General features: G+C 42.1%; 2 protein-coding genes and 3 pseudogenes across 5 annotated transcripts in view; 1 reads left to right on the top strand and 4 right to left on the bottom strand.

Annotated features, from left to right (window-relative positions):
• Nucleotides 1-1,108: 1,108 nt before the first annotated feature.
• LOC310784362 (hydroxycarboxylic acid receptor 2 pseudogene) lies at nt 1,109-2,089 on the bottom strand (annotated as a pseudogene). The gene has a single exon. The product of its transcript is annotated as a hydroxycarboxylic acid receptor 2 pseudogene (transcript).
• A 2,122-nt stretch (nt 2,090-4,211) lies between these two features.
• On the bottom strand, nt 4,212-5,336 carry LOC310783581 (hydroxycarboxylic acid receptor 2-like). The gene has a single exon (XM_083644474.1). It carries the CDS (start codon nt 5,307-5,309, stop codon nt 4,368-4,370), a length of 942 nt encoding a protein of 313 aa, XP_083500600.1. The 5' UTR covers nt 5,310-5,336; the 3' UTR covers nt 4,212-4,367.
• A 4,212-nt stretch (nt 5,337-9,548) lies between these two features.
• LOC310784361 (hydroxycarboxylic acid receptor 2 pseudogene) lies at nt 9,549-10,499 on the bottom strand (annotated as a pseudogene). Its single transcript has one exon. The product of its transcript is annotated as a hydroxycarboxylic acid receptor 2 pseudogene (transcript).
• A 2,752-nt stretch (nt 10,500-13,251) lies between these two features.
• Nucleotides 13,252-18,670, bottom strand: LOC310784360 (hydroxycarboxylic acid receptor 2-like; annotated as a pseudogene). The gene is made up of 2 exons: nt 18,625-18,670; nt 13,252-13,900 (listed from the first exon to the last, which is right to left on the bottom strand). The product of its transcript is annotated as a hydroxycarboxylic acid receptor 2-like (transcript).
• A 2,644-nt stretch (nt 18,671-21,314) lies between these two features.
• The window catches only part of hip1rb (huntingtin interacting protein 1 related b), a 45,050-nt gene continuing 41,823 nt past the window's right edge, over nt 21,315-24,541 (top strand). The window contains exon 1 of the mRNA XM_083644872.1: nt 21,315-21,609. Within this exon, the coding sequence (XP_083500998.1) occupies nt 21,517-21,609 (93 nt within the window). The 5' untranslated portion in view covers nt 21,315-21,516. The remainder of the gene's footprint in view (nt 21,610-24,541) is intronic.

The following is a 24,541-nucleotide window of genomic DNA, read 5'->3' as shown; positions in this document are numbered from 1 at the left end:
AACCCATGGTTAAACCATTTCCTCAACTTCTTGAAGCGACAGATGTCCAAACAATGAGACAAAAAGGCTTTAGTAAAATAACTATTTGATGATCGTGGTCTTATTTTACGACACTTGAACCACAACTGTTATCGGTCTTTCATCTCACTCCACGCTTGCTTACAATTATGCCAATATTGCTAAATTCTCTTCTTAAAGTACAGTTTTTCTGCATGGTATGGGATGCAAACTCGGGTGGAAATTTGTAAGTGCAATTGTGACAAATAAGTATTAAAAGCCTTTAAGTAAAATTATGTACATCATGTCAGTGCTATAAGTTTAAAGGGATAGTTCAGTTTGTTTGAAGTGGGGTCCTTTGAGGTATTCTCATACAGTCAGTGTACTGGGTAAAGCAGTCTGGCTGCATCGCGCACCGAGATAGGAGAACTGCACTCCAGCTGCAACAAGCACAGAGAGCTGTCTGCTGAGTGTGCAGGGGGCCATGAGTAAAAACGTAAAAAAATATATATATATATACATGAAATGCCTCCATACTGCTCACCTGGCGTAATCCAAGTCTCCACAAGCCCTGAGATGCCAAGTTGCCTTGAAAAGATGTCATGTACACCCTGTTTTTAGCTGAATCGTCACTGGAGCTAGCAGCTGAAAGTACAACTATGGTACTACCTTGCTTACGATTTCAGCTAAAAACAGGGTGTAAATGACATATTTTCAAGTCAACTTGGCATCTCAGGGCTTGTGAAGACTTGCATTACGCCAGGTGAGCAGTATGGAAGCATTTCATGTATTTTTTCTGTGGTTTACGTTTTTGCTCATAGTCCCCTTCACACTCAGCAGACAGCTCTCTGTGCCTGCTGCAGCTGGAGTGCAGTTCTCCTATCTCGGTGTGCGATGCGTCCAGAGTGCTTTACCCAGTACACTTGACTGTATGAGAGTACCTCATAGGACCCCACTTCAAACAAACTGAACTATCCCTTTAATGTCACAAATAAAAGCAAATTTGTCTATCTGAATTTAAATCGCACATTTCAAAAATGTTACTATAGTTCAGAGGCTCAAGACTCTTTCCATTTCAGTTTTGCTCTTCTGTAGATGACTATTGTTGGCTCTAAACTGAAACGGCTGAGTGAGACGTTGAGGGCTGGTACATTTGTTGACCTTGTTTCATAACTTGTTTGCTCTTTCTCGCATCAAGCTTCAAGACTTGCTTGCAAATCCTCTTGAAAGAAGGGCTAAAGAAACAGTAGACTATGGGATCCAGCATGCTGTTGAGATAGGTTAGGCTGATGGTGATGTAGAAGGTGGTGTCCAGTGCCTTTTGGATATCACAGTCTCTCTTACTAGCCATCGAAGCATCCCCGTTGTTCCTCAGCCATATAAGGACCCATGTGAAGTTGCTAGGGAGGAAGCAGATAATGAACATAACTGTAACCAATCTGAGGCACCGCTGAACTCGACCGATCCTGATTTCCTTGACCAAACCTCTGACCTGTAGCTGGCCTGAAATTCGCTTGGTACAGAAGAGTATTATCCCAAGAGACAGGAGGAACTCTAAGAGAAACACAGTGCTGTGCAGCCTGTCCGTCTGGGTGAAGCTCTCACATTTGATGGAGTTCCCAGCTCTGAAGTGGTGAGAGTTGGTCAGTAAGTGCACATTCAAAGATATAGTGAGCGCCCACAGTCCAGCAGCACAGCACGAAGCTTTCAAACGGCTCATGAAGTTGATGGGATGGTGGGGGTGAACCACACGCATGTACCTGTCCACAGCAATGGCCATCAAGAAGAAGACACTTCCCCCACGATTCATTGCCAGAGAGAAGAGCGAAATGTTGCAGAAAACCTCTCCGAAAGTCCAGTTGATCCCAGAGAAGTAGTAGCTGGCACGGAAGGGCAGAGCCACGTTGAGCAGGAAGTCAGCCAGGGCCAGGTTGAAGAGGAAGACGGTGCTGCTCTTCCAGGGCTTCAGGTGGAAGCAGAAGATCCAGAGAGCCAGACCATTACCAAGGACACCCAGAAGAAACTCTGTCGACAGCAGTGGAGGCAGTAGTTGGGAAAGTAGGTCCCCATCAACAACACAAGTGTCCATCATTGCTACAGATGAAGTTTCCTCTACCTTTCTGGTGGATATGAATGTATCATACAGAGATTAGACAGTCAACACCATATTTGGAGGGGGGAAAAAATCCAAGCTAGTGAGGCTTCAGTTTCGTTTGACTTCTGGTGAGGATTAATAAAGCTGTTTTTTAGATTGTTTCCACAGACGAGGTGTCATTGAAGGTTGCTAAAGTACTAAGTAAAGACAGCAATAGTTTGTGTCACTGTCTTTGTCATGCCCAATTTACCCTTGTGTACAGTCTTTACAGTACAGAATGAAGAGCATCTGCCTAGGGGTGTGAATCACATGATGGTGACACAAAATACAGGGTTATACAGAGAACTTATCAGGAAGTAGCTGGTAATTAATGGTAATAACAAGTAGCTATTTTGTATTGTGATTTTGCTGGTAATTTCTGGTGATAAGTAATTATTAGCAATAACGGTGCTATATTAATGTAGGACGATGTTGCTAATACCTATTATGAAAGTACTAGAGAACACCATGGGAACTGTACTGTAATTATTCAGTAATGATTGTAAAACTACATGGAGGACTAATATGCTAATAATTGCTCGTCCACCAGAAATTACCAGCATTTAACAAAGTTATTCTGATATAGTTACGGTACAAGATAAGTTATTTGTTATTACCAGAAATTTACAATTTCTTTCTGATACTTTCTCCGTATTTACGCAGTTATTACCATGCAATTTGTATAACATGAAGTACTATGATGAATTTATGGTAATGCAAGTAGGTTTTATATTGGCAATACAGCCATTTGTGGAGGAAAGCTTTCAAATCTCTGTTGGATGTTTGTTCTGTTCTGTTGTTATAGCCTATTGCTTTACTGTGCTAACCACTGAGCTAAATAAATAGGTGCTAACACATTGCTGACACTCCATGTATGGACTTGGTCAACTTGAGTGAAAATTATACACAATCCATATCCAAAACTATAAAAGAAAACATTTTATCTTTATGCCCATTTTATTCCTTGTACCATCAGACACCACCAGAACAATGTGTATAGTTGTGTGATATAATAGATTTATTTTGAACATGTCAGAAAACAAGAATAACCAATACAATTAACAGTAAAAATATACAACAAATTCTCAATAAACAACAAAAATAAGTATTCCATGTCCGAAATGAGTAGGAAGAAGTAAAATATTTATTTGGTCCTGCCCCTTTTCGAAACTATTCCAACCATCCACCCCAATGTCCATCACACCCAACTTCGATAATTCCTGATCATCTTCTTTATACATCATCTCTGTGTGTACATCCTATTACAGTGTATAGGCTATGCATAAATCAATCTTATGTTCATCATCTTTACATAATATATACTTTATATATAATGTATACGTTATACTATACTTTATCAGTGTTGGGCAAGTTACTTTCAAAATGTAATATACTACATATTACTAGTTACTTTCATTTGAAAGTAATAAGTTACTTTACAATATTACTGTCTGTGTAGAGTAACTCGTTACTTATTACACTACTTTTGCATTACTTTCACCAAAACAACAGCAGCAGCAGAATGACATCGCCGCCCCGGAACCATCCCAAGAAATAATGTCAACAGCCTTGAAGTCAGTGTAAACAATCCAAAATTCTAAATGTTATTGTTTTCCTTTGTTATTGTCATCTATAGTGGTTATTTGCATAAAAACACACAGTTTGATTAGGAAATGATTGCATCTTTATATAAATATGTGCTTTGATTTAAAAAAAAATACTCAATTTGTAACTTGAGTTACTTGACAAAGTAACTGGTATAATATTGCTGAAATCCTATAAGTAATAAGTTATATTACTGAGTTACTGCTAAAAGTAATATATTGCATGTAATATGTTACTTTTGTAATGAGTTACCCCCAACACTGTACTTTATACATACATCATCTTTATACATACTTTTAGGGAGTAAAGAAAATATTAGCAAATTAACTGCATATTGCACCTTTAGAAAAAAAAGAAAAAAGTTATTAATTAACATGAATAAAGAACATCTATATATAGATGGTAATATATATATATACAGTATATATATATATATATATATACAGTATATATATATATATATATATATAGGCTACTGAACAATGGACTATAATTTAAGTTTCTGCCTGCTGCAGGTTGTAGTTCTTTCATGAGAACTTAAACAAACAAACTGTCTACTGTTAGCTATGATGCTTGGTTTCAAGCTTGTCTCCTCTATGCGATGTTCTCCTTGTCAAGTGCGGCTCGGCTGTCACAGTTGGCTGATGGACTGGGAGCCTGTTTCTCGAGTTTTCTTCTCAGCGCTGTCCCCAGTGGCCTCGGGGACAGCGCTCAGATGAACAACTCTCCTGCAGATGTTCTGGAAGGCAGGACTGGAGAAGTAGTAGACCACAGGATCCAACATGCTGTTGAGATACGTCAGGCTGATGGTGATGTAAAATGCCGTGGTCAAGTCTTTCATCTCGTCACAGAATTCATGGTCAGAATGGGTGCTGATTGCAGTCTTGTACAAGATCAGAAGCTGTGTGATGTTACTTGGCAGGAAACAGATGATGAAGAGCACCACCACTATAATGATGAAGCACAGAGCCTTCTTGATCTTTGCCTGCTGGGCCAACTGCCTCCCTCTTAAATGGCTAATAATATGGAACGTGCAGTAGAGAATCACAGCCAGAGGCACGTAGAAGGTCAAGACAAACATGGATTTATGCAAAATAGCATTACTGCTCTGCTCGGTCTGAATCATGAAACTTTCACAGTAGGTTGTGTTCCTCTGTGGTATAGCGAGGAGATGAGCCGTCATTGAAATTGTGAGCAACCACAGTACAACTGCCCCGCATGCTGCTTTGGAGACACTCAAAGAGTTAATGCGGTGATGGGGATGCACCACACGCATGTACCTGTCCACAGCAATGGCCATTAGGAAAAAGATACTTCCACTGCGGTTCAATGCCAACATGAAGAGAGAGAGGTTGCAGAAACCATGTCCAAATCTCCAGATGAGTCCAGAGAAGTAGTAGCTAGCACGAAAAGGCAGAGCCACGTTGAGCATGAAGTCAGCCAGCGCCAGGTTGAAGAGTAAGACGGTGCTGCTCTTCCAGGGCTTCATGTGGAAACAGAAGATCCAGAGAGCCAGACCATTACCAAGGACACCCAGAACAAACTCAGTAAGCAGCCATGGAGGCATCACCATGCTTAATAGAGTTCTGGCGATATTGCATTCCATTTTGAGTTACGTCCTACTTTGTTTGATGCAGGTCAAAGAAACAGCTCTGTGAAGAGTGTCTGGATGCTTTTGAGACAAAGCTCTTGAACCACCCACTTGTATGTGAAGTCTTTGTGGTTTTAAGCCTATGAGCTATATACACAGGAAGCTATCAATTCTGACGGAAGCCAAGTTTTCACACATCAACAACTACCAACTTTGGGCATTACGTCAAAATATATATTCATGCTGATCTTGTGTCTGGGTGCTTTTAAGACAAAACTCTTGCAACATCTTGACGGAAGCCTGAGGGTTTCACACATCTAAATGGCACTGCTGGCTTCTTTGAAAGATAAACCACTGCTGCCAGCTGCTCAGCTTATAATACCACAGGTCACAGCATCTGAAAACCCATTGTAGGCTTGTACAAAAACACTTGAGAGGGCTATTTACACTTTCATGATTCTGCCATACAAAGATCATCAAAATACAAGTGAATCTAAAAAATAATGTTTTTTTTCTTGTAGAAAAAAATCACTCCATGAGTGGAAATAGCAGCACTCCAAAAATTAAGATGCAAGACTTTGCTCAAGTTTCAATTTTTGTATTCAAGGCTAGGCTAGCGCGTTTCAGCATGTGCCTTCATCAGAGCATCATACAGAATGATGGTACCAGCCTCTTTTTATAATGCAGGTAAAATAATCATCCCCACCTGTGTAGGGGGAGGTACTTGTTTAAAATTAATACAACATAGACATATAGCACTTAATAGAAAAAAGTACATGAGACAACAGTGACTTCATGAAAAGTTGCATAAAGACAGTACATTTTTATAATAGTGACATTAGGCTATATTCTAGGAAAATCACATTTGATAAGAATTCTGAAATTCAGGGACACTTGGGTCAACATCAAGGTATACAGACAACAAGGAACTGTAGACAAAACTATAAGTCAATGACAATCTGCTCAGACCCAGAGATTGACAAGGAGCTGAAAGGAAAAGGTAAAATACCAACAGCAACACGTTGTATGGACCACAACAATCCAAAGAAACAGGAGAACCAGAAATAGAAAATAGAAACTATAGCCAAGTCACCTATCTATAAGAAAGGGCGATATGAAAAGTCAGTTTATGAGTCACAGGAAGTGTAAACACAATCAGAACTTTAGATTGTGTTTACACTTCCTGTTAGTCTCAAGCCAGACTGTCTCTTCTACATAAGGTGAATAAAGGTTAAAGCCCTGAATGGACAGGGTCCCTCATACTGTATCACTCTGCTTCGAACGCATGTATCAGTGGCGTAGCCAGAAATGAAATTGCAGGTGAGCCTGAATAAAGGTGGATGGGTCACACAATCCATTCCATACTTTGAATGTGTCCCAGCCAGGACACATCAATGTCATGTGTCCTGGGACACATGGTCCACCTTCTCTTTAGGTGACATGGCAGGTCATTCCATTTGTTCAGAGTCAGGGAAGTCATTCAAAGTTTGTTTTGTTTGCTGTCTAAAGGAAAATGGTGTTCGCCTCATGGAAATCGGTTAGAGTGGAGGCAGTATCAGACTAGATTAGAAGATGGGTGTAACGAGTTGACAATTCAGTCTGATATCAGGCTACCACCAAGAGCCCAATTGACATGGATTGTGTAATCTGAGACGTTGGACCTATCGGGCAAGTTTGGTCATTTTGGGTCTGAGGGTTTCTGAGATCCAGATACTTTTAGTGGAGAAACAGCTGAAGAATAATAATCCTTCCAAAAACAATATGGTTCCAGCACTTGCAGTGCTTGGACCCCTACAAATAATAACCTTTATTTGTATTTGTATAAACAACATGGAGCTCACCAACAGAAGGCAGAAATTAAAAAAAAAACATATAAAAATGTACATTAAAAAAACAAATGCAAAATTCATTGAATAAAAAATAATCAAATCAAGTCAAATAAAAAGGTAAAAGAACACAATTTTGTTCAAATGAAGGCTAATTAAAGGATAAGCTGAATAGTAGTCGTTTGAAAATGCTTACAGAGACCGCCTCTAATATTCTTTAGCAATTTCTCATAACATTATACTACCTGTGCCAAATAACTTATAACGCTCAAAATGTTAACCACAGTGTGTTATGAGAAATTGTTTTACTCTTTGGGGAATTGCACTTAGTTTTGAGAATGAGGTTAGAGTTTCAGGAAATGCATTATAATTGACTGAGGAAAAATCTTTACCACAAAAAAATAAAAAGTACCGCTAAGTAAATCTGTCAAATGTCATCTGCTTTCCTGATTGCTCCGAATGTACATCAAACAATGTCTAATCTAAAACTTGCTTATGCTGTGTGGACTATAAATGTCTCTAACTTTCAGTTCATCATTTGTGTAAGCCACTAAACTTCATTCGTGGATGTAGCCTACATGTTTGCTCCTCTTTGCAAAGATAAAATACATTTATACAGATTACTTCCTGACTCCTTGCCTCCTGTTTTAACCTCAGTTAACCTTTCTTCTTGGCTATTTATTTCAATCCTGCATCACTATAGCCCACATATGGCTTGCACTTTTATGTGTTAGATAGATAGCAATTACACAGGAAACCAAAGACAAGTGTGTGTGTGTGTGTGTGTGTGTGTGTGTGTGTGTGTGTGCGCGTGCGAGCTGAAATTGGGTTCGCCACAGCTGTAAACAACACCCCTGCAAGTGACATAGCGGAGCCATATTTTTGAATGAGGTAATTATGGCCAACCAAATGGTCAAAAATTGCTAATTAGTGGCCATTGGCCAAAATGACTCAACACAGGTTCAGCACCACGGAGAACCCTATGGGGAGAGAGATGAGAGTCTGCATGCCAACTCTGTGAGCGAGGCCTGACTTTAATGTGACTTCAACAGGTATCAGAACTACAACAAGAATGTGAAGTCTCTCTGTGTGTGTGTGTGTGTGTGTGTGTGTGTGTGTGTGTGTGTGTGTGTGTGTGTGTGTGTGTGAGAGCAGACCTGACGGAGCCAGACTTTTTTAAGCAGGTAATTAGGGCCGATTAATAGCCGAATTTGCAATGTCTGCGCAGATTAATGGTTGAACATGTCACAGCTGTAATCACTTTTAATTTGTTCATTCATGCTGATGGACTGCACAAGGCAAGGGTAAGAAGGAGGATAAACGAGAAAGTGTAAACTGAGCGTAGACCTCTAAGCTGTTTAGTTTTTATTTTTCCCCCCCCGATTTTTTATCCCATTTTATTCCCCATTAGTGCTAATTAATTAATTTATCCTGGTTGCTGCTCCACCCTCTGCCGATCTGGGGAGAGCCGAAAACTGGCTCCATGCTCCATGTCTCCTCCGAGACATGGGCAGTTAGCCAGCCGCTTCTTTTCACCTGACAGGGGAAGCTTCACCGGTAGGACATAGCACGTGGGAGGATCACGCTATTCCAACGAGTTCCCCTCCCTCCGAACAGGCGCCCTTCACGACCAGAGGAGGAACCACATTAGCAACCAGGATATTGCATGTTTTTGGTGAAGGGGGTGAAGGAAACCCCCGGGAGGCACGGGGAGAACATGCAAACTCCACACAGAAAGGCCCTTTTGACGACCCCACCCGGGCGGTGGGCACTCGAGGACATGCGGACGGGCACGCATTCCTTCAGCGTTCACAGCGTCCCAGGTGGGAATCGAACCCAGGACCTTCGAGCTGTGAGGCGACAGCGCTTACCACTGCACCACCGTACCCCCTCTAAGCTGTTTAGTGAGTAACCTTTGAAAGAGCTGCGTTTACTATGATTTGAACATATCACACACACACACACACACACACGAGCAAGTGGAATCACATTATATTATGCTACACTGATACTCAAAACATGTTTGCAATCATTTTAATATGGTCGCATCTCTAAGATTGATTAAAAGTTTATGTTAATTTTCATGGAAATTACTTTTTTTGGGGGGGGGGGGGCATTTTGTAAAAGGTTGACTCCACAAAATGTGCATAAATGTAGAACTATATAACAAATAACATACCTCAAGGTAAATCAGTAGCTACTTACTTTTGTCATTTAGACAATATTCAGGGAGGAGGGGAGGGGGGATGACATGCAGCAAAGGGCACAGACCCGGTTTCAAACTCGTGTGGCTGCTATTTACCCTTGACCTTAATGGTGCAAGCAAACAAATTAACATTTTAAAATCAGGAACTTAGCTATGATGTTTGCATGGTTTCAATCTTGACTCCTTTCTTTATGTGACGTTCTCCTTGTTGAGTGCGGCTCCGCTGTCACAGTTGGCTGATGGACTGGGAGCCTGTTTCTCGAGTTTTCTTCTCAGCGCTGTCCCCAGTGGCCTCAGCTTGTCTCCGATGAACAGCTCTCTGGAGAAGTAGTAGACCACAGGATCCAAAATGCTGTTGAGATACGTCAGGCTGATGGTGATGTAAAATGCCGTGGTCGGCTCGTCCAGCTCGGCACAGAATTCATTGACAGAATGGGTCATTTGGGCCTTTTTGGCCCTGTACCAGATCAGAAGCTGTGTGATGTTACTTGGCAGGAAACAGATGATGAAGAGCACCACCACTATAATGATGGACCGCAGAGCCTTCTTGATCTTTGCGTGCTGGACCAACTGCCTCCCTCTCAAATAGCCAATAATACGGAACGTGCAGTAGAGAATCACAGCCAGAGGCACGTAGAAGGACAAGACAAACATGGATTGATGGCAACTAACATTACTACTCTGCTTGGTCTGAATGAAACTTTCACAGTAGGTTGTGTTCCTCGGTGGTATAGCGAGGAGATGAGCCGTCATTGTAATTGTGAGCAACCACAGTACAACTGCCCCACATGCTGCTTTGGAGACACTCAAAGAGTTCATGCCGTGATGCGGATGCACCACACGCATGCACCTGTCCACAGCAATGGCCATTAGGAAAAAGATACTTCCACTGCGGTTCAATGCCAACATGAAGAGAGAGAGGTTGCAGAAAGCGTGTCCAAATGTCCAGATGAGTCCAGAGAAGTAGTAGCTAGCACGGAAGGGCAGAGCCACGTTGAGCATGAAGTCAGCCAGTGCCAGGTTGAAGAGTAAGACGGTGCTGCTCTTCCAGGCCTTCATGTGGAAGCAGAAGATCCAGAGAGCCAGACCATTACCAAGGACACCCAGAACAAACTCAGTAAGCAGCCATGGAGGCATCATCATGCTAAATAGAGTTCCGGTGATATTGCATTCCATTTTGAGTTACGTCCTACTTTGTTTGATGCAGGTGAAAGAAACAGCTCTGTGAAGAGTGCCTGGATGCTTTTGAGACAAAACTGTTGAACCACCCACTTTCAGCATGCTATGAGGTGTTTGTGGTTTCACACATCAAATGGGCACGGTGCTGTGCTGGCTCACTAAAAGCGAATCCACAGTGCACACAAAGTATATTTTAGTGAGCTTCACACACAAATAAATGTTTGTGAGCTTCAGTCAGCTTGTACACAGGAGTGGGACCCTTGACCATCCTAACATTTTGAATCTAGGCCTTACCTTATTACGGGGAGGTGTGGTGAGGACACAAATGCCTGTAAATTTCATGTACATTCAATGTAAACTCTTATTTAACTCCGACTGTAAATTCATGTAAATCCACTGCCTATTTAATGCCTATTTAACTCAGTCTGTAAATCTCATGTAAATTCAACGTGAATTCATATTTATTATCCACAGAACACTTCACCACTCATGTACATATTGTATATATTTACTCGATTTGATTGCATTTGCAACTTTGTGATTGTCTTTAGTTATCTTCCTACTTCTTATCTCTGTATATTGATGTGACCGCTACGCTGCATACAGACACTAAGACAAATTCCTCGTATGTAACTTGCATACTGTGGCAATAAAAGTGATTCTGATTCTGATTCTGACAGCGAGGCAGGTATGTTGCAGGTTACACAGGAAACCAAAGACAAGAGCTCATCACACATTTGCGGAATGCAAAGTGTGTGTGTGTGTGTGTGTGTGTGTGAGTGAGTGAGTGAGTGAGTGAGTGAGTGAGTGAGTGAGTGAGTGAGTGAGTGAGAGAGAGAGAGAGAGAGAGAGAGAGAGAGAGAGAGAGAGAGAGAGAGAGAGAGAGAGAGAGAGAGAATGAGCGGGTGAGCAGAAAATTGGTTTCAGCCACAGCTGTGAAGAACACCACTGCAAGTGACCTAACAGAGCCAGATTTTTTAATCAGGTCATTAGAGCCAACCAAATGGGCAGAAAATTACTCAACACAGGTTCAGTACCATGGAGAACTCCAGAGTGGAGCTCTGGGTGGAGTTGGAATCAGCCAGGGAAGTGGATTATGAAAACCTTCTGTGAGCGAGGCCTGACTAAATGTGCTTCAACAGGTATCAGAACTATAAGAAGAATGTGAAGTCTTGTTGTGGAAATAAGCAGTCAATCAATTATTTTACCCTGACAGTCTCTCTGTGTGAGTGAGTGAGTGAGTGAGAGAGCAGAAATTGTGTTTGGCTACAGCTATGCCATTGTATGTGTGATCGCGCTGAATCTTTCAGGAAGTGTAGAGTAACCATTAACACATCCTTGACATAGAGGGCCGGACTTTTTAATTTGGTAATTAGGGCCGAATTTGCCATGGCTGTGCGGATTAATGGTCGAACTCGCAATGCTGCACAATGGATGCGCAGCCCGATACACTGCATGCATGGATATTCCGCTAGTATAACAGAAAGCAATGATCTGACCAGACTGACTGGGGAAATGTACACATGGGGGGTGATTAGACACAGCAGGGGGAGGCAGGAAACATGGTACATGTAGAACTAAAAGAACTAGACAGGGAAACATAACACACAAAGATATACAAAACCTAGACAATGAACAAAGGCAGGAAGTCACAACCATGACAGGCCTAAGTATTTCATGGGGATATTAACATATTTACATTATTCTAATATTGACCAAGAATATGAATTAGGATATGAATAGGAAACCCAAAAAAAAATTCAACCACGAGAGACCAGTTGGTAAGATTTAACAAGCGGCTTTATTCAACAAATGGCATGGCATGGCAACAACAAATGGCATGGCATGGCAACTACTTTGGCGTATGACTCCATTGTAAGATGACGCGCTTAGGTGCTGTCCCTGCTGTTTAGTGAGTAACCTTTTAAAGTGCTGCTTTTGCTATTTGAACATGTATAAATATGTTTCCAAATCATTTTTAAACAGTCACATCTCTAGAATTGATGAAAAGCATAAGAGATAATGTTAATTTTCATGGAAATTACTTATTTTGGGCGAATTTAAGAGGACAAAAGTGAATGTTCATATTTGACAAGTAAGCTTGTTTTTGCTTATTTAACATCTTCTAAAAGGTTATCTGACACAAATGCGCATGAATGTAGAACTATTAACAAGTAACATACGTCAAGGTAAATCAGTCGCCTATTATGTCATTTACACACAATATTCAGGGAGGAACATAAAGGCACAATCTTCAACAAGGAATGATGATAAAGGTGCACATTCTTATTCCTTGTATCATCAGACACTAATATATACTCCCCCCCGCCCCTCATTTCTGCATACAGCAAAGCAAAGAGAGATAGGGAGAAGGGATGACACAGCAAAGAGCACAGGCCAGGTTAAAACTCGTGTGGCTGCTATTTACACTTGGTAACATTTTAAAATCAGGAACTTAGCTATGATGTTTGCTTTCAATCTTGACTCCTTACTTATGCGACGTTCTCCTTGTTCTCCCAAACTCGTGTGGCTGCTATTGACCCTTAACCTTAATGGTGCATGCAAACAAATAAACATTTTAAAATCAGGAACTTACATTAAGTAAGTGGTAGACAGTGGTAGACAGTGGTAGACTGTAGCTATGTTTGCATGGTTTCAATCTTGACTCCTTTCTTGCGATGCGATGTTCTCCTTGTTGAGTGTGGCTCGTCTGTCACACTTGGCTGATGGACTGGGAGCCTATTTCTCGAGTTTTCTTCTCAGCGCTGTCCCCAGTGCCCTCAGCTTGTCTCCGATGAACAGCTCTCCTGCAGACATTCTTGAAGGCAGGACTAGAGAAGTAGTAGACCACAGGATCCAAAATGCTGTTGAGATACGTCAGGCTGATGGTGATGTAAAATGCCGTGGTCGGCTCCTCCAGCTCGGCACAGAATTCATTGACAGAATGGGTCATTTGGGCCTTTTTGGCCCTGTACCAGATCAGAAGCTGTGTGATGTTACTTGGCAGGAAACAAATGATGAAGAGCACCACCACTATAATGATGGAGAGAGCAGAGCCTTCTTGATCTTTGCCTGTTGGGCCAACTGCCTCCCTCTCAAATAACCAATAATACGGAACGTGCAGTAGAGAATCACAGCCAGAGGCACGTAGAAGGACAAGACAAACATGGATTGATGCCAAATAACATTACTTCTGGGCTTGGTCTGAATCATGAAACTTTCACAGTAGGTTGTGTTCCTCGGTGGTATAACGAGGAGATGAGCCGTCATTGAAATTTTGAGCAACCACAGTACAACTGCCCCACATGCTGCTTTGGAGACACTCAAAGAGTTGAAAACTCTTGCAACATCTTGACGGAAGCCTGAGGGTTTCACAGATCTAAATGGCACTGCTGGCTTCTTTGAAAGACAAACCACTGCTGCCACTTGCGTGCCACTGCTGCCACTTGCATGTGAAGTCTTTGTGGTTTTAAGCCTATATGTAAGGGATAATGTATATTGAGGCGGTGATTACGGGGGAAATAATGACCGACAGGTGGATTGAGCCCGACGCGCCAGCGGAGGGCTTAATCGTTCACCTGAAGGTCATTATTTCCCAGTAATCACCGCCTCAATATACATTATCCCGCTTAGAACACGGCCTACAACTAAATCATTCAATAATCTGACAAAAATAATTATTCAAATAGATTTTTTAATAGCGTTTTCAACGACAAAGCGGTTTCATTCGTAATTGGCACACAAGACACCACAGCTGCAACTGGTTGGCCTAATTAGTAGTGTCTTGCTGACAAAAAGCTCTTATCAACTGATTAATCCAGGTGTGGCAGAGCAGCGGTCGGTTGTCGAGAAATAATGACCGGTGAATATTGTTGATTGACCAATCAGAATCGAGTATTCAAGAGAGCCGTGTTCTAAGTAAGGGATAATGTATAGTGAGGCGGTGATTACGGGGGAAATAATGACCGACAGGTGAATGATTGAGCCCGACGCGCAGCGGAGGGCTTAATGATTCACCTGAAGGTCATTATTTCCCAGTCCTTGAAACTAAATCATTCAATAATCTGACAAAAATAATTATTCAAATAGATTTTTTAATAGCGTTTTCAACGACAAAGCGGTTTCATTCGTAATTGGCACACAAGACACCACAGCTGCAACTGGTTGGCCTAATTAGTAGTGTCTGCTGACAAAAGGCTCTTATCAACTGATTAATCCAGGTGTGGCAGAGCAGCGGTCGGTTGTCGAGACCGGTGAATCTTGTTGATTGACCAATCAGAATCGAGTATTCAAGAGAGCCGTGTTCTAAATAAGCTATATATACAGGAGGCTATCAATTCTGACGGAAGCCAAGATTTCACACATCAACAACTACCAACTTTGGGCATTACTTCAAAATATATATTCATGCTGGTCTTGTATTATATTTCAGTCTTGATTGATGTGTAATTGCTAGATTTGTATTAAAATATATGTGTTTTACAATTGTTTACTTACACATTCTGCATGGCTGTATTGGGACAATGTTTATGCCTATTTCACTCTTTTTCCATTATTAAAAAAAACTTTAACAACTAGAGAGCACTTTGTAGAGTGCATACCTCCTCCACCATGCCTTTCTACAAAGTTTTGTGGTCTTATGTGAATCTGTTTGGAACTTAGGCGCCTATTTGTGATTGGCTACCCCCATTATCATGCCCCCTTTTGGCCAGTGGACGTGGAAAGATATTTAGGCCCATGCATGACCTACTAGTCCACAAAGTTTCATGATGTTACGTTAAGTGGAAGCCTTTTGGCTAGTGGGCGAGGAAACTTTGTCCTTAGCCTATGACTAACTACAAGGGTTTGTGGTGTTACGTGAATCCGTTTGGAAGTTAGGCACATTTTGTGATTGAACACGTCCATTGCTACGCCCCCTTTTCGCCAGCGGGCGTGGAAAGTTATTTTCTAATTTGGCCCATCCCAACCTTTCTGCCAAGTTTATTGCAAATCCATTCATAACTTTTTCAGATATTCTGCAGACAAACAGACAAATGGGGCCCGAAAACATAATCTCCCGTCAACTCGGATGGACGGACCTTTGGCCCAGCCAACTCTGTGGTGGAGGTAAATATAATTCCACTTAAGCTGTAACAGTGGTTTTGCAGGGGTATTCCTGCAAAGTGGTTTAAGGGTTAGGGTTAGGGTTAGCCACCCCGCAAAGGCCCAAGACACCCTCAAATATAAATAAAATTATATGGTTTTCATGGAATTGTGTTGCTAGGGAACAGTTTGAAACCTATTATTTCCTGTCAGCTATTAGCAAACACTGCAACAGGAAGTAAGCTAGGGGCAATTTAGAATTTTTATGTTGTCAAGTTAAAACCATTTGAGTTTAGGACAACCCTGATTGCATACTAACTCAAAATCTTAAGTGGAAGCCTTTTGGCTAGTGGCGAGGAAACTTTGTCCTTAGCCTATGACCAACTACAAAGTTTTGTGGTGTTACGTGAATCCGTTTGGAAGTTAGGCACATTTTGTGATTGAACACGCCCATTGCTACGCCCCCTTTTCGCCAGCGGGCGTGGAAAGTTATTTTCTAATTTGGCCCATCCCAACCTTTCTGCCAAGTTTATTGCAAATCCATTCATAACTTTTTCAGATATTCTGCAGACAAACAGACAAATGGGGCCGAAAAAATAATCTCGAAATCTGTGGTGGAGGTAAATATAATCCCACTTAAGATGTAACAGTGGTTTTGCAGGGGTATTCCTGCAAAGTGGTTTAAGGGTTAGGGTTAGGGTTAGCCATCCCGCAAAAGCCCAAGCCACCCTCAAATATAAATAAAATGATATGGTTTTCATGGAATTGTGTTGCTAGGGAACAGTTTGAAACCTATTATTTCCTGTCAGCTATTAGCAAACACTGCAACAGGAAGTAAGCTAGGGGCAATTCAGAATTTTTATGTTGTCAAGTTAAAACCATTTGAGTTTAGGACAACCCTGATTGCATACTAACTCAAAATCATTTTGTTTTACTATATCATTCATTTTAGAGAATTTCTACCTTAAAATTCCACATTTGTACCTTCAAATGGCTTCCTTTCTCAAACTTGGGGCGCTGTAAAAAAAAACACATGTTGCTCCATGCACGAGTTCTGGTAATGATTGATATATTTGAGATGAGGTCAACTCTGACTACACACCAACTCAAAACCAAGCATTTACTGTATCAATTTACAGAAGTCTCACATTTGTACGTTGAAATGGCTGAAACTTGGGGTGCTGTGAAAACACATCATTGCTCCATAATTTCTGACAATGACTGATCGGTCCAAAATGCTTGCTGTCTGAGCCAGGAAAAATCCTTAATTGTTGTTATGATAATGCTCAATTTGATAACAAGTTTAAATACTGTGCTTAGTATGTGGTAACGGCAGCTGATCCACGTTTTTAATGAAGTCTGTAATTTGTTTCAGCTCTCAGAGGGGCATAAGTGATATTTGACCAACTTTACAGGAGAGCCAAAACAAACGATTCAAGGGTCAGATCCAGACGGGCGTGAGTGACATTTGACATAATGAACAATATTTTGTCATTCATTGAACAAAATATCTTTCTATCCTTTTTTTATACATTATTGTTATTATTGGTAATCAGGGCCAAAAGGGCGGAAGTGCACGTATGCCCTTTTGGCTCCAAATAGTTCAGTGTGTTCAGTGTTAGGTGGTATAGCCTAAGCCCTAATATATTTGTAGTGTGTAAGTATAGGGGTGTGTTTGTACAGTAGTTCTATACTTTCTTTCCTTCTTTTTCTCTGGCATGGACTGCATTTTCATGGTGTGTTTTCTGTTAACAGTGTGTTCATTCATGTATCATAATCAGAGACTGCACAAAGGTAAGAAGGATAGATGAGGAAGCGAGTATCTAAACCTCTACTGCTACCTAGTGAGTAATCTTTGAAAGTGCTGCTTTTGCTATGATGATTTATACACTTTTGTTCCCTCAGTCAGTTTTAAATGATGGCATCTCTAGAATTGATGTAATGTTAATTTTCATGGGAATTACCTTTTCTATACTATATATATATATATATATATATATATATATATATATATATATATATATTTATATTTCTCTCTATACAACTGTTAAGTAAGCTTAATTAACATCTTGTAAAAGGTTATGTGACTCCAGCCATGAAGCGAGTCATATATTCATGTGCTTGCAAACCAGAGGCAGAGTGGATTGTGGAGAACACCTTGCCTTTTATTCTCAAGATGAATTTTAATCCACCTCTGCTGCTTTCTCACGTGACATATTGTGCTATAATGTCAGTCATCCATCCGGTCTTTTACCTTTAAAGAGCCGACACGTCACAGGTGTCAATTCCCCCCCCCCCCCCCCTTCCCCCATGTAGAATGAGACCTCAGCTGCAGACGTTCACAGATTTCTTGAGAATGTGCGGTCAGTGTTCGCCAGGCTAGTCCACATTCAGACAGGATCAGGCGCTGCGGCAATTAGCAGAGGGTTGTGTGGCTGTCTGGGAGTGTCACTCTTTTAGATGGTGATGTGTGATGTCATGTTGTGAACTTTAACCCCCCCCCCACCCACCCCCATACTAACAAGAAATTCCAACTTGAAGAGCGACTGCACAGCGATTAACATATTTGGACTCCCTCATGGCAGGGTTGGACAGCTCTGGAAAGGTCATCACTCACGGCAGCGATCAGTCTCTCTTCCATCTTCAGAGTTGTTCGGTAAACAACGGAATGCTACAAATGCTAGGCCTACATGGTAAACCAGGTTCTTCCCGTCGGTGTCTTCTGGTCTGATCGTGATTGGCCACCGCAGCGTGACGTCGGCTTGCGTTTCTCCAAAAGTTGAGTCTGTTGAGTCCCCCCCAGCATCCCTTGCGGCATGCACCGTTGCAACCTAAGTGCACTACCCCCATTAAAATGAATGGGAGGACTGGCGTTTTCGCCACAGCGCCTGGTCCTGCTGAATAAGTGGAAGAATGTGAAAGAGCCAGTTCGGCCTGCAGGGGCGCGGGGCGTTTGTTTCTGCTCTCCTGTTGTCCCATCAGCCCTTGCATTTCTGCCACCTACATAACAGAGGAGGCTGCTCCACACCCGCCACCGGTGCAGCGAACATGAAGTTCCAGTCTTGCAACCTTGAAGATGACTGAACATGACATGGCAAAACTAAAATGTAAATAGGGGCGGGGGGGGAACTAAAACATTATTATTTTGACTCCTATTTATCACTAGGAGATACATAGGAGGAAATATGGAAGCTATGAATCAAGGAACATCAGCGATAGTTTAAGCTTCACAGATTCAGTGTGTTCCCTCTCGACATATAAACATTGTTCCGGTACAAATGCAGTCTAACAAAAAGCAAATAGATTTTTCACGTCCGTCATGTGACTCAATGTGCACAGCTTGCTGTGACTGTGCTCTGTAGCCGAGGCTGCATGTGACATGATAGGGATGGAGGAAGCAACCATTCAGACATTCAAATCTGGTTTTTCGACATACCTGAGGTCACAGTTTGTGCCAATGAGACACTAGGTTATGTGGCAGATGGCAAAGAGTTAGGCTACGCCGCTACGTCATCCAATCTGTGTTTCACAATAGTGTCATCTTGCAAAGGTATTCCACGCATAAGTATAGTGATGTAAAAAAAAGTTATAAAGTAAACAAGACAACTTAGACAAATAATTTAAGTAAATTCTGACCCTTGCTTGAGCACATTTTGGGAGACCTGCTGCAGGCAATTATCCCATTATCAATTACATACAGTCCATGTGTCCTGGTAGCTCACCTGGTAGCACGCATACCACGAACGAAGGAGCCTTCGTGCGGCCGACCCGGGTTCGAGGCCGACCAGGGTTCGAATCCGACCTACGGTCCTACTGTCCTAAATAAATAAAAGACAAAATGCCCCAAAAATTAACTTAAAAATAAATAAATCACAGTCCAACTGGGACATTCCACCGCTGACCTAAATAATATTCCATTCCACATGTGGATCCGCCCCAATCCAATTTAATAAATGAGAGCTGGCCCTGTCTTGCAGGAGCCTGGTGTTGGGGGTAAGTCATTAGGCTAATTGGGTGCACCTGGGCCCGGTGCACTCATTGGGCTTAAGAAGACCTTCAGAGACCATTCAGTCTCTCCATCCTCACTGATGCACATTTTGTTCATTTTGTTTGTTTAATGTAGTTTGTCTTGTCCAGTTTCCGTTTTAGTGAATAAATTATTGTACTTACCGATAATTGTACTTTTACTTTGGTGTATAACTACGGTCCCCTCTATGTTACAACCTGGCTCAAGGAAGTAACAAATGAGGGTAGTCATACACCAAAGTAAAAGTTAAAACAATAATTAACTAAAACTAAGTGAAAATAACCAGACAACACAAACTACATCCTTCCTTATTATATAAAAGTGAGAAAGTGGGCTCTGTCTGTTTAAATGTTTGTCCCACTGATGATGTCACAATGCCAATGACATCATCAGTGCCTATGACATCATCATGTCATAAGATTTTGGTCAATAAGGATGTCACTGATGACATGACATCATTATTGACCAAAATCATCTTATGGCATCACTGATGATGTCATAGGCACTGATGATGTCATTGGCATTGTGACATCATCAGTGATGTCATAGACATTGTGACATCATCATCAGTGACAGTGATGTCATCAGTGATGCGTAATTTGCAAGGCCACGCAGTCACGAGCTGTGGGCTCGCCTGCTAGGGTTTTGGCCCCAAAGGGACCGAAACCTGTTTAGAACCACTGATTATGTATAGCGACTGGGAACATTTTGTTTTGCAGTAGCTACATGGAAAAATACGGACCAACTGATGAAGATGAAGCTTTATCAACCACATTCTTGCCATTTACCCTGACTGATCTGGCTGGCTGATTTTAGGCTATTTTGCATTCCAGTTTGACAAGTGACATAGTGATGCATTTGTGTCCTGCAGCTCCCTTAAACTGTTGCACCAGCACCACTATAGCATGCAAGCATGTCCCAGATACTGCATGACCACGATGTCCCAGAGCCTCCTTTTACCCTTACAAAGCTATAATAAAGGTTGTTGCTGAATATGTAGCCTATTCATAGTACCCTATTCCCATGATGTCATGTCACATGTATTTCTTACCAATATGGGCTTTACAAAAATACACACAGCTCATTGATGTCATTTGATTGTAATCAGCCTACAATCACCTGTCATTTTCCTACCAAGACCGTGTGCCTATAACAGAGTAGCCTACTATAAATATGTAGCTATGGCATGGCCATTTTCCTGTGGCAGTCTCTGACATTGTATTATTATTATCCAAATGCAGGCTCACATCCTCTTGATATTAATCTGAGCATAATTTCCTCATTCATCCCCGGGCTCTGCTTGTTATTCTAAAAGCAGATGCGGTCTCCAGTGTATCAGAGAAGAAAAAAAAGTCTGGAATAATCCTTATGGATTTTATAATTTCATTGAAATTACCACAGTGCAGTTAAGTGTTTGCCCCATGTGTGGGGATTAGAGATCAAAGAGATGCCGCAAACCGCGTGCAGGCAGGATGCGCTGCGTCTCATCCGTGCGCTGCAGGAAATGAAGTTGAATGAAAACGAGGGAGCGGACCGGACGTTTTTTTTTTTTTCTTTTTTACGACACAGCGTGAGGGAGGAGCCGTCCTGACGTCACGCAAACACGCCTGACGAGACAGTTCTTGCGTTTCTCTCCCATTGCGCTTTTCCTCGGCCGTGATGCATCATCTATAATGAACCCCGCTCACTGCCTCTGCTCGGAAATGTCCCTAGTAGCAGACAGAAAACCTAGAGAGGAGTCTTTCGGCAGCGGCAGAAGAAACCTCTGATATTTGTTTTGGCTGAATATAGGCTAAATACGTCGGGGTGAAGAGACGTTTTGTAGCTAAAAACCGTCGCCTGCTACCTTGTCACATCCAAAACTACAGGATGAATAGCATAAGACAGGTGCCTTCAAGGGTGAAGACCAGAAGGACCGAGACCAACCTGGGTGCGGAGAGGGAGCATTTTGACAAGCAGCAGGTAAACAGCACCCGGCATTATCATTTTGGGGCTTAAAGTTTACAGTGCCTAAATGCTGTTGTTTGTGGCAACAGAAATAAACTATTATATTCTAGACACCTGCCGCGTACATTTAGGCCCACATGGACGGAGGCTGAATGTGCGTGTCGTTTTCAATGTTTGTATTTTGGTGCAGTCTAGGCATAGACTCCTATATCATAATTTACCAATGAACTGGGGGTTGCACTTGGGGAAAATGATCTATTTTAGCCTAGAAGCACGAAATAGGCTACATGTAATCACTACAATAGTCTAATTTATGAAATGTGTCTTAGTGATGAATATGTGCACTAAGTGTACTGTAGGGTTATCGAGAGTATGACAAAGTATTATCATTCCCGGCCATAATTGGTTCCACTATAAATCATCATTAACCATGCAGCCAGCAAAGTGAACCATGTGTGTTGCACGCCAGGGATACAACTTTTTTGAAGGCCCTTGCAGTTCATAGATGATGTGACATCAATCAAATATTTATTTAGCCAAACTTGATGAATACATTACTGTATCAAGGACTTCAACTGAGACTATTATGATCATCATTATAGCATTCAGAATTATGACTAATTTTATTTCTTCACCAAGAACTAGCCTAGATGCCATTTCACTCACTCGCATGCAAACAGCATCTATTTTAGCGGCAGGCATTCTCTATGAGTGTAGCAGTGCTTTATATGCAGATGCACATCACGAGGCGATCCAAAATCAACCACTTTTCCAGCAGTAAAAGACAGTACAGTGTAAACCTACACCATTCACCTGTCACTGAGGCCGGTCCATCAGTACCGTGCCGATCAAGTCCGTCCTGTTTGGCCAGCTTTCCTCCCTTGCAGACATTTCCTTTGTGAACCTTTCCTTGTCAAATGTGTGGCAGTCAGGACGCAAGACAGATCACCTGTGAACTCTGTGATAGGCTAGCTAGCCTACTGCACTTATGAAATAGAGGTGTGTGTGTGTGTGTGTGTGTGTGTGTGTGTGTGTGTGTGTCCGCCCGCTGTGGAACTGAGGTTTGGCTCATTCTTCACACAACAGGGGCTCTGTGATTTCCGAGGCTGCTGGCCAACTTCACTTCAGTCAGACTAACTCGGACTTCAGACTAACCCAGACTTCAGACCAGGGTGGGAATTACACAGAGGCCATAGCCTCCGTTGCCCCTCCCTCTGGCCGTGATGCCCTGAGATCCCTAAGGCCACCTTGGCAGTGCCCTGCTACCAGCATGCTACTGTCAGTTGCTTTAAAAGTGTCAGTGGTCTCAGTTTAATGTAGCCTGCCCTATCCCTAAGGATGTGTCATTTGCTAATTTTAACACACATTTCAGAAAAATCGCTCTTCACGATGTCAATTGAGCAATGGCCTTTGTGCCCTGGCATGTGGTCGTGTGCCCTAAAAGAATATGTGACGCCGAAGGCCAAATGGCCTTGCCCCTAAAATGACGAAATTCCCACTCTGCTTCAGACTAACTCAGACTTCAGACTAACGTTACGCAGACAGAATCAAGAAGAAAGGCATTCCTTTTCGCTGTTGTAGAGCAAGATGGAGTAATGCAGAGACAGTGGGGCCTTCACAGCATAGATACAGTCAGTCTGTGTGGGAACGCCCACAAAATGCTACTACGGCTGGTGCGCGAGTTGGGTAAAACCCCCCATATATCTCAATGGGCTGAATCACCAAAGGACGGTCCTGCTCCTCTACACTACAGGATTGTGGATTCTAGATCAGGTACATAGACTTCTGTTCAGATGTGCCTTTACTGCGGTGGTTGAATCCCCCGATCCTGTCTGCCTGGGCTGGGCTAGCAGCTAAATGCTAACTATGCTGAATGGGGAGAACGGGAGGATTTACCCCACCCTGACCACACCCCCAGCCAGCTACCCCAGCATCTATAGTCGTGTTTCCATTACTCTCAGAAATGCGCAAAATCTATATATCGCAATAGAAAGTGGGTAATGGAAACACGTAAATTTCGAAAAACCTCCCAAATATCGCAAAAAGTTTTTGCGCTCTCATGAGGTGGTTTTTCAGACGTGTCGATATAGCAGTTTATCGCAAAAGTGTAATGGAAACACATTTTTCGCATTTGCATGTCATGTGACCCATCTTCCCCTTTGGAAACGGAGCGGAAAATGAAAGGAAAATGAGGGAGAAACGGTTCGATAAGCCGTGGCAAAACCTCCGCAGCAAGTGGAAAACTTTTAAGCAACGCTACCTAGCAGAAAGACGAGTGTTGTGCAAAAGCGAAGCTGGGGAAAATAGATCATGTTTAATGACAGAAATCGGTCCTTGGTGACAGGCTGCCTGTCTGTGTGCGCGCAGTTGTAGGCTACCTTTTTTCCTCTGCCTCTCGCGCTCACTGCATTCACTGCAGCCAGCAATATGTTGACACTCATTTTCTTTTGAATTGATAATCAGGCTTGTTTATATGCGTTGTAACTGCATGTTGTGATTTGCATTGAGCATGCAGGGGACGGGATTTGGGGCAGATCCCCGTGCGTAATCACTGTGGCAGCTGCTGCAACGGGGAATTTCGTTCAGGTGTGTGCGCCGTCACTCAAACTTAACTTCAATGGAAACGCCTACAAGTCGCAATTGTACATTGTCGAAATTGTCGAAATATCGCAATTATTTTGCGAAAAACTGTAATGGAAACACAGCTTATGACATGCCAGACGTGTATCTATTGCAGACTAAATGTTTAAGGTTGTCAGGGACCCTGTTGGAAATAAGTGTTTACACTTTTACATGTATGCATCCCTTCCTTGGATGATGTTCTTTATCCAGAATAAAATCAATCAATCAATCAATTAAAGACGGGCCATCAGGTGGTATTGGAGCGGCTGTGTTGGAGGTTGTAGCACACGCCCAAATGAGTGAGATGGAAACGTGAGATTAAAAT

This window comes from Poromitra crassiceps, assembly GCF_964638095.1.
Source record: "Poromitra crassiceps genome assembly, chromosome: 10".
NCBI lineage: Eukaryota > Metazoa > Chordata > Actinopteri > Beryciformes > Melamphaidae > Poromitra > Poromitra crassiceps.
The sequence above is the reverse complement of the archived record's forward strand: the minus strand, read 5'-3'. Positions and strand labels throughout refer to the sequence as shown.

Bases quoted from the DNA above. Each gene is read 5' to 3' on its own strand.
- LOC310783581 (XM_083644474.1), bottom strand. From the start codon at position 5,309: ATGGTGATGCCTCCATGGCTGCTTACTGAGTTTGTTCTGGGTGTCCTT.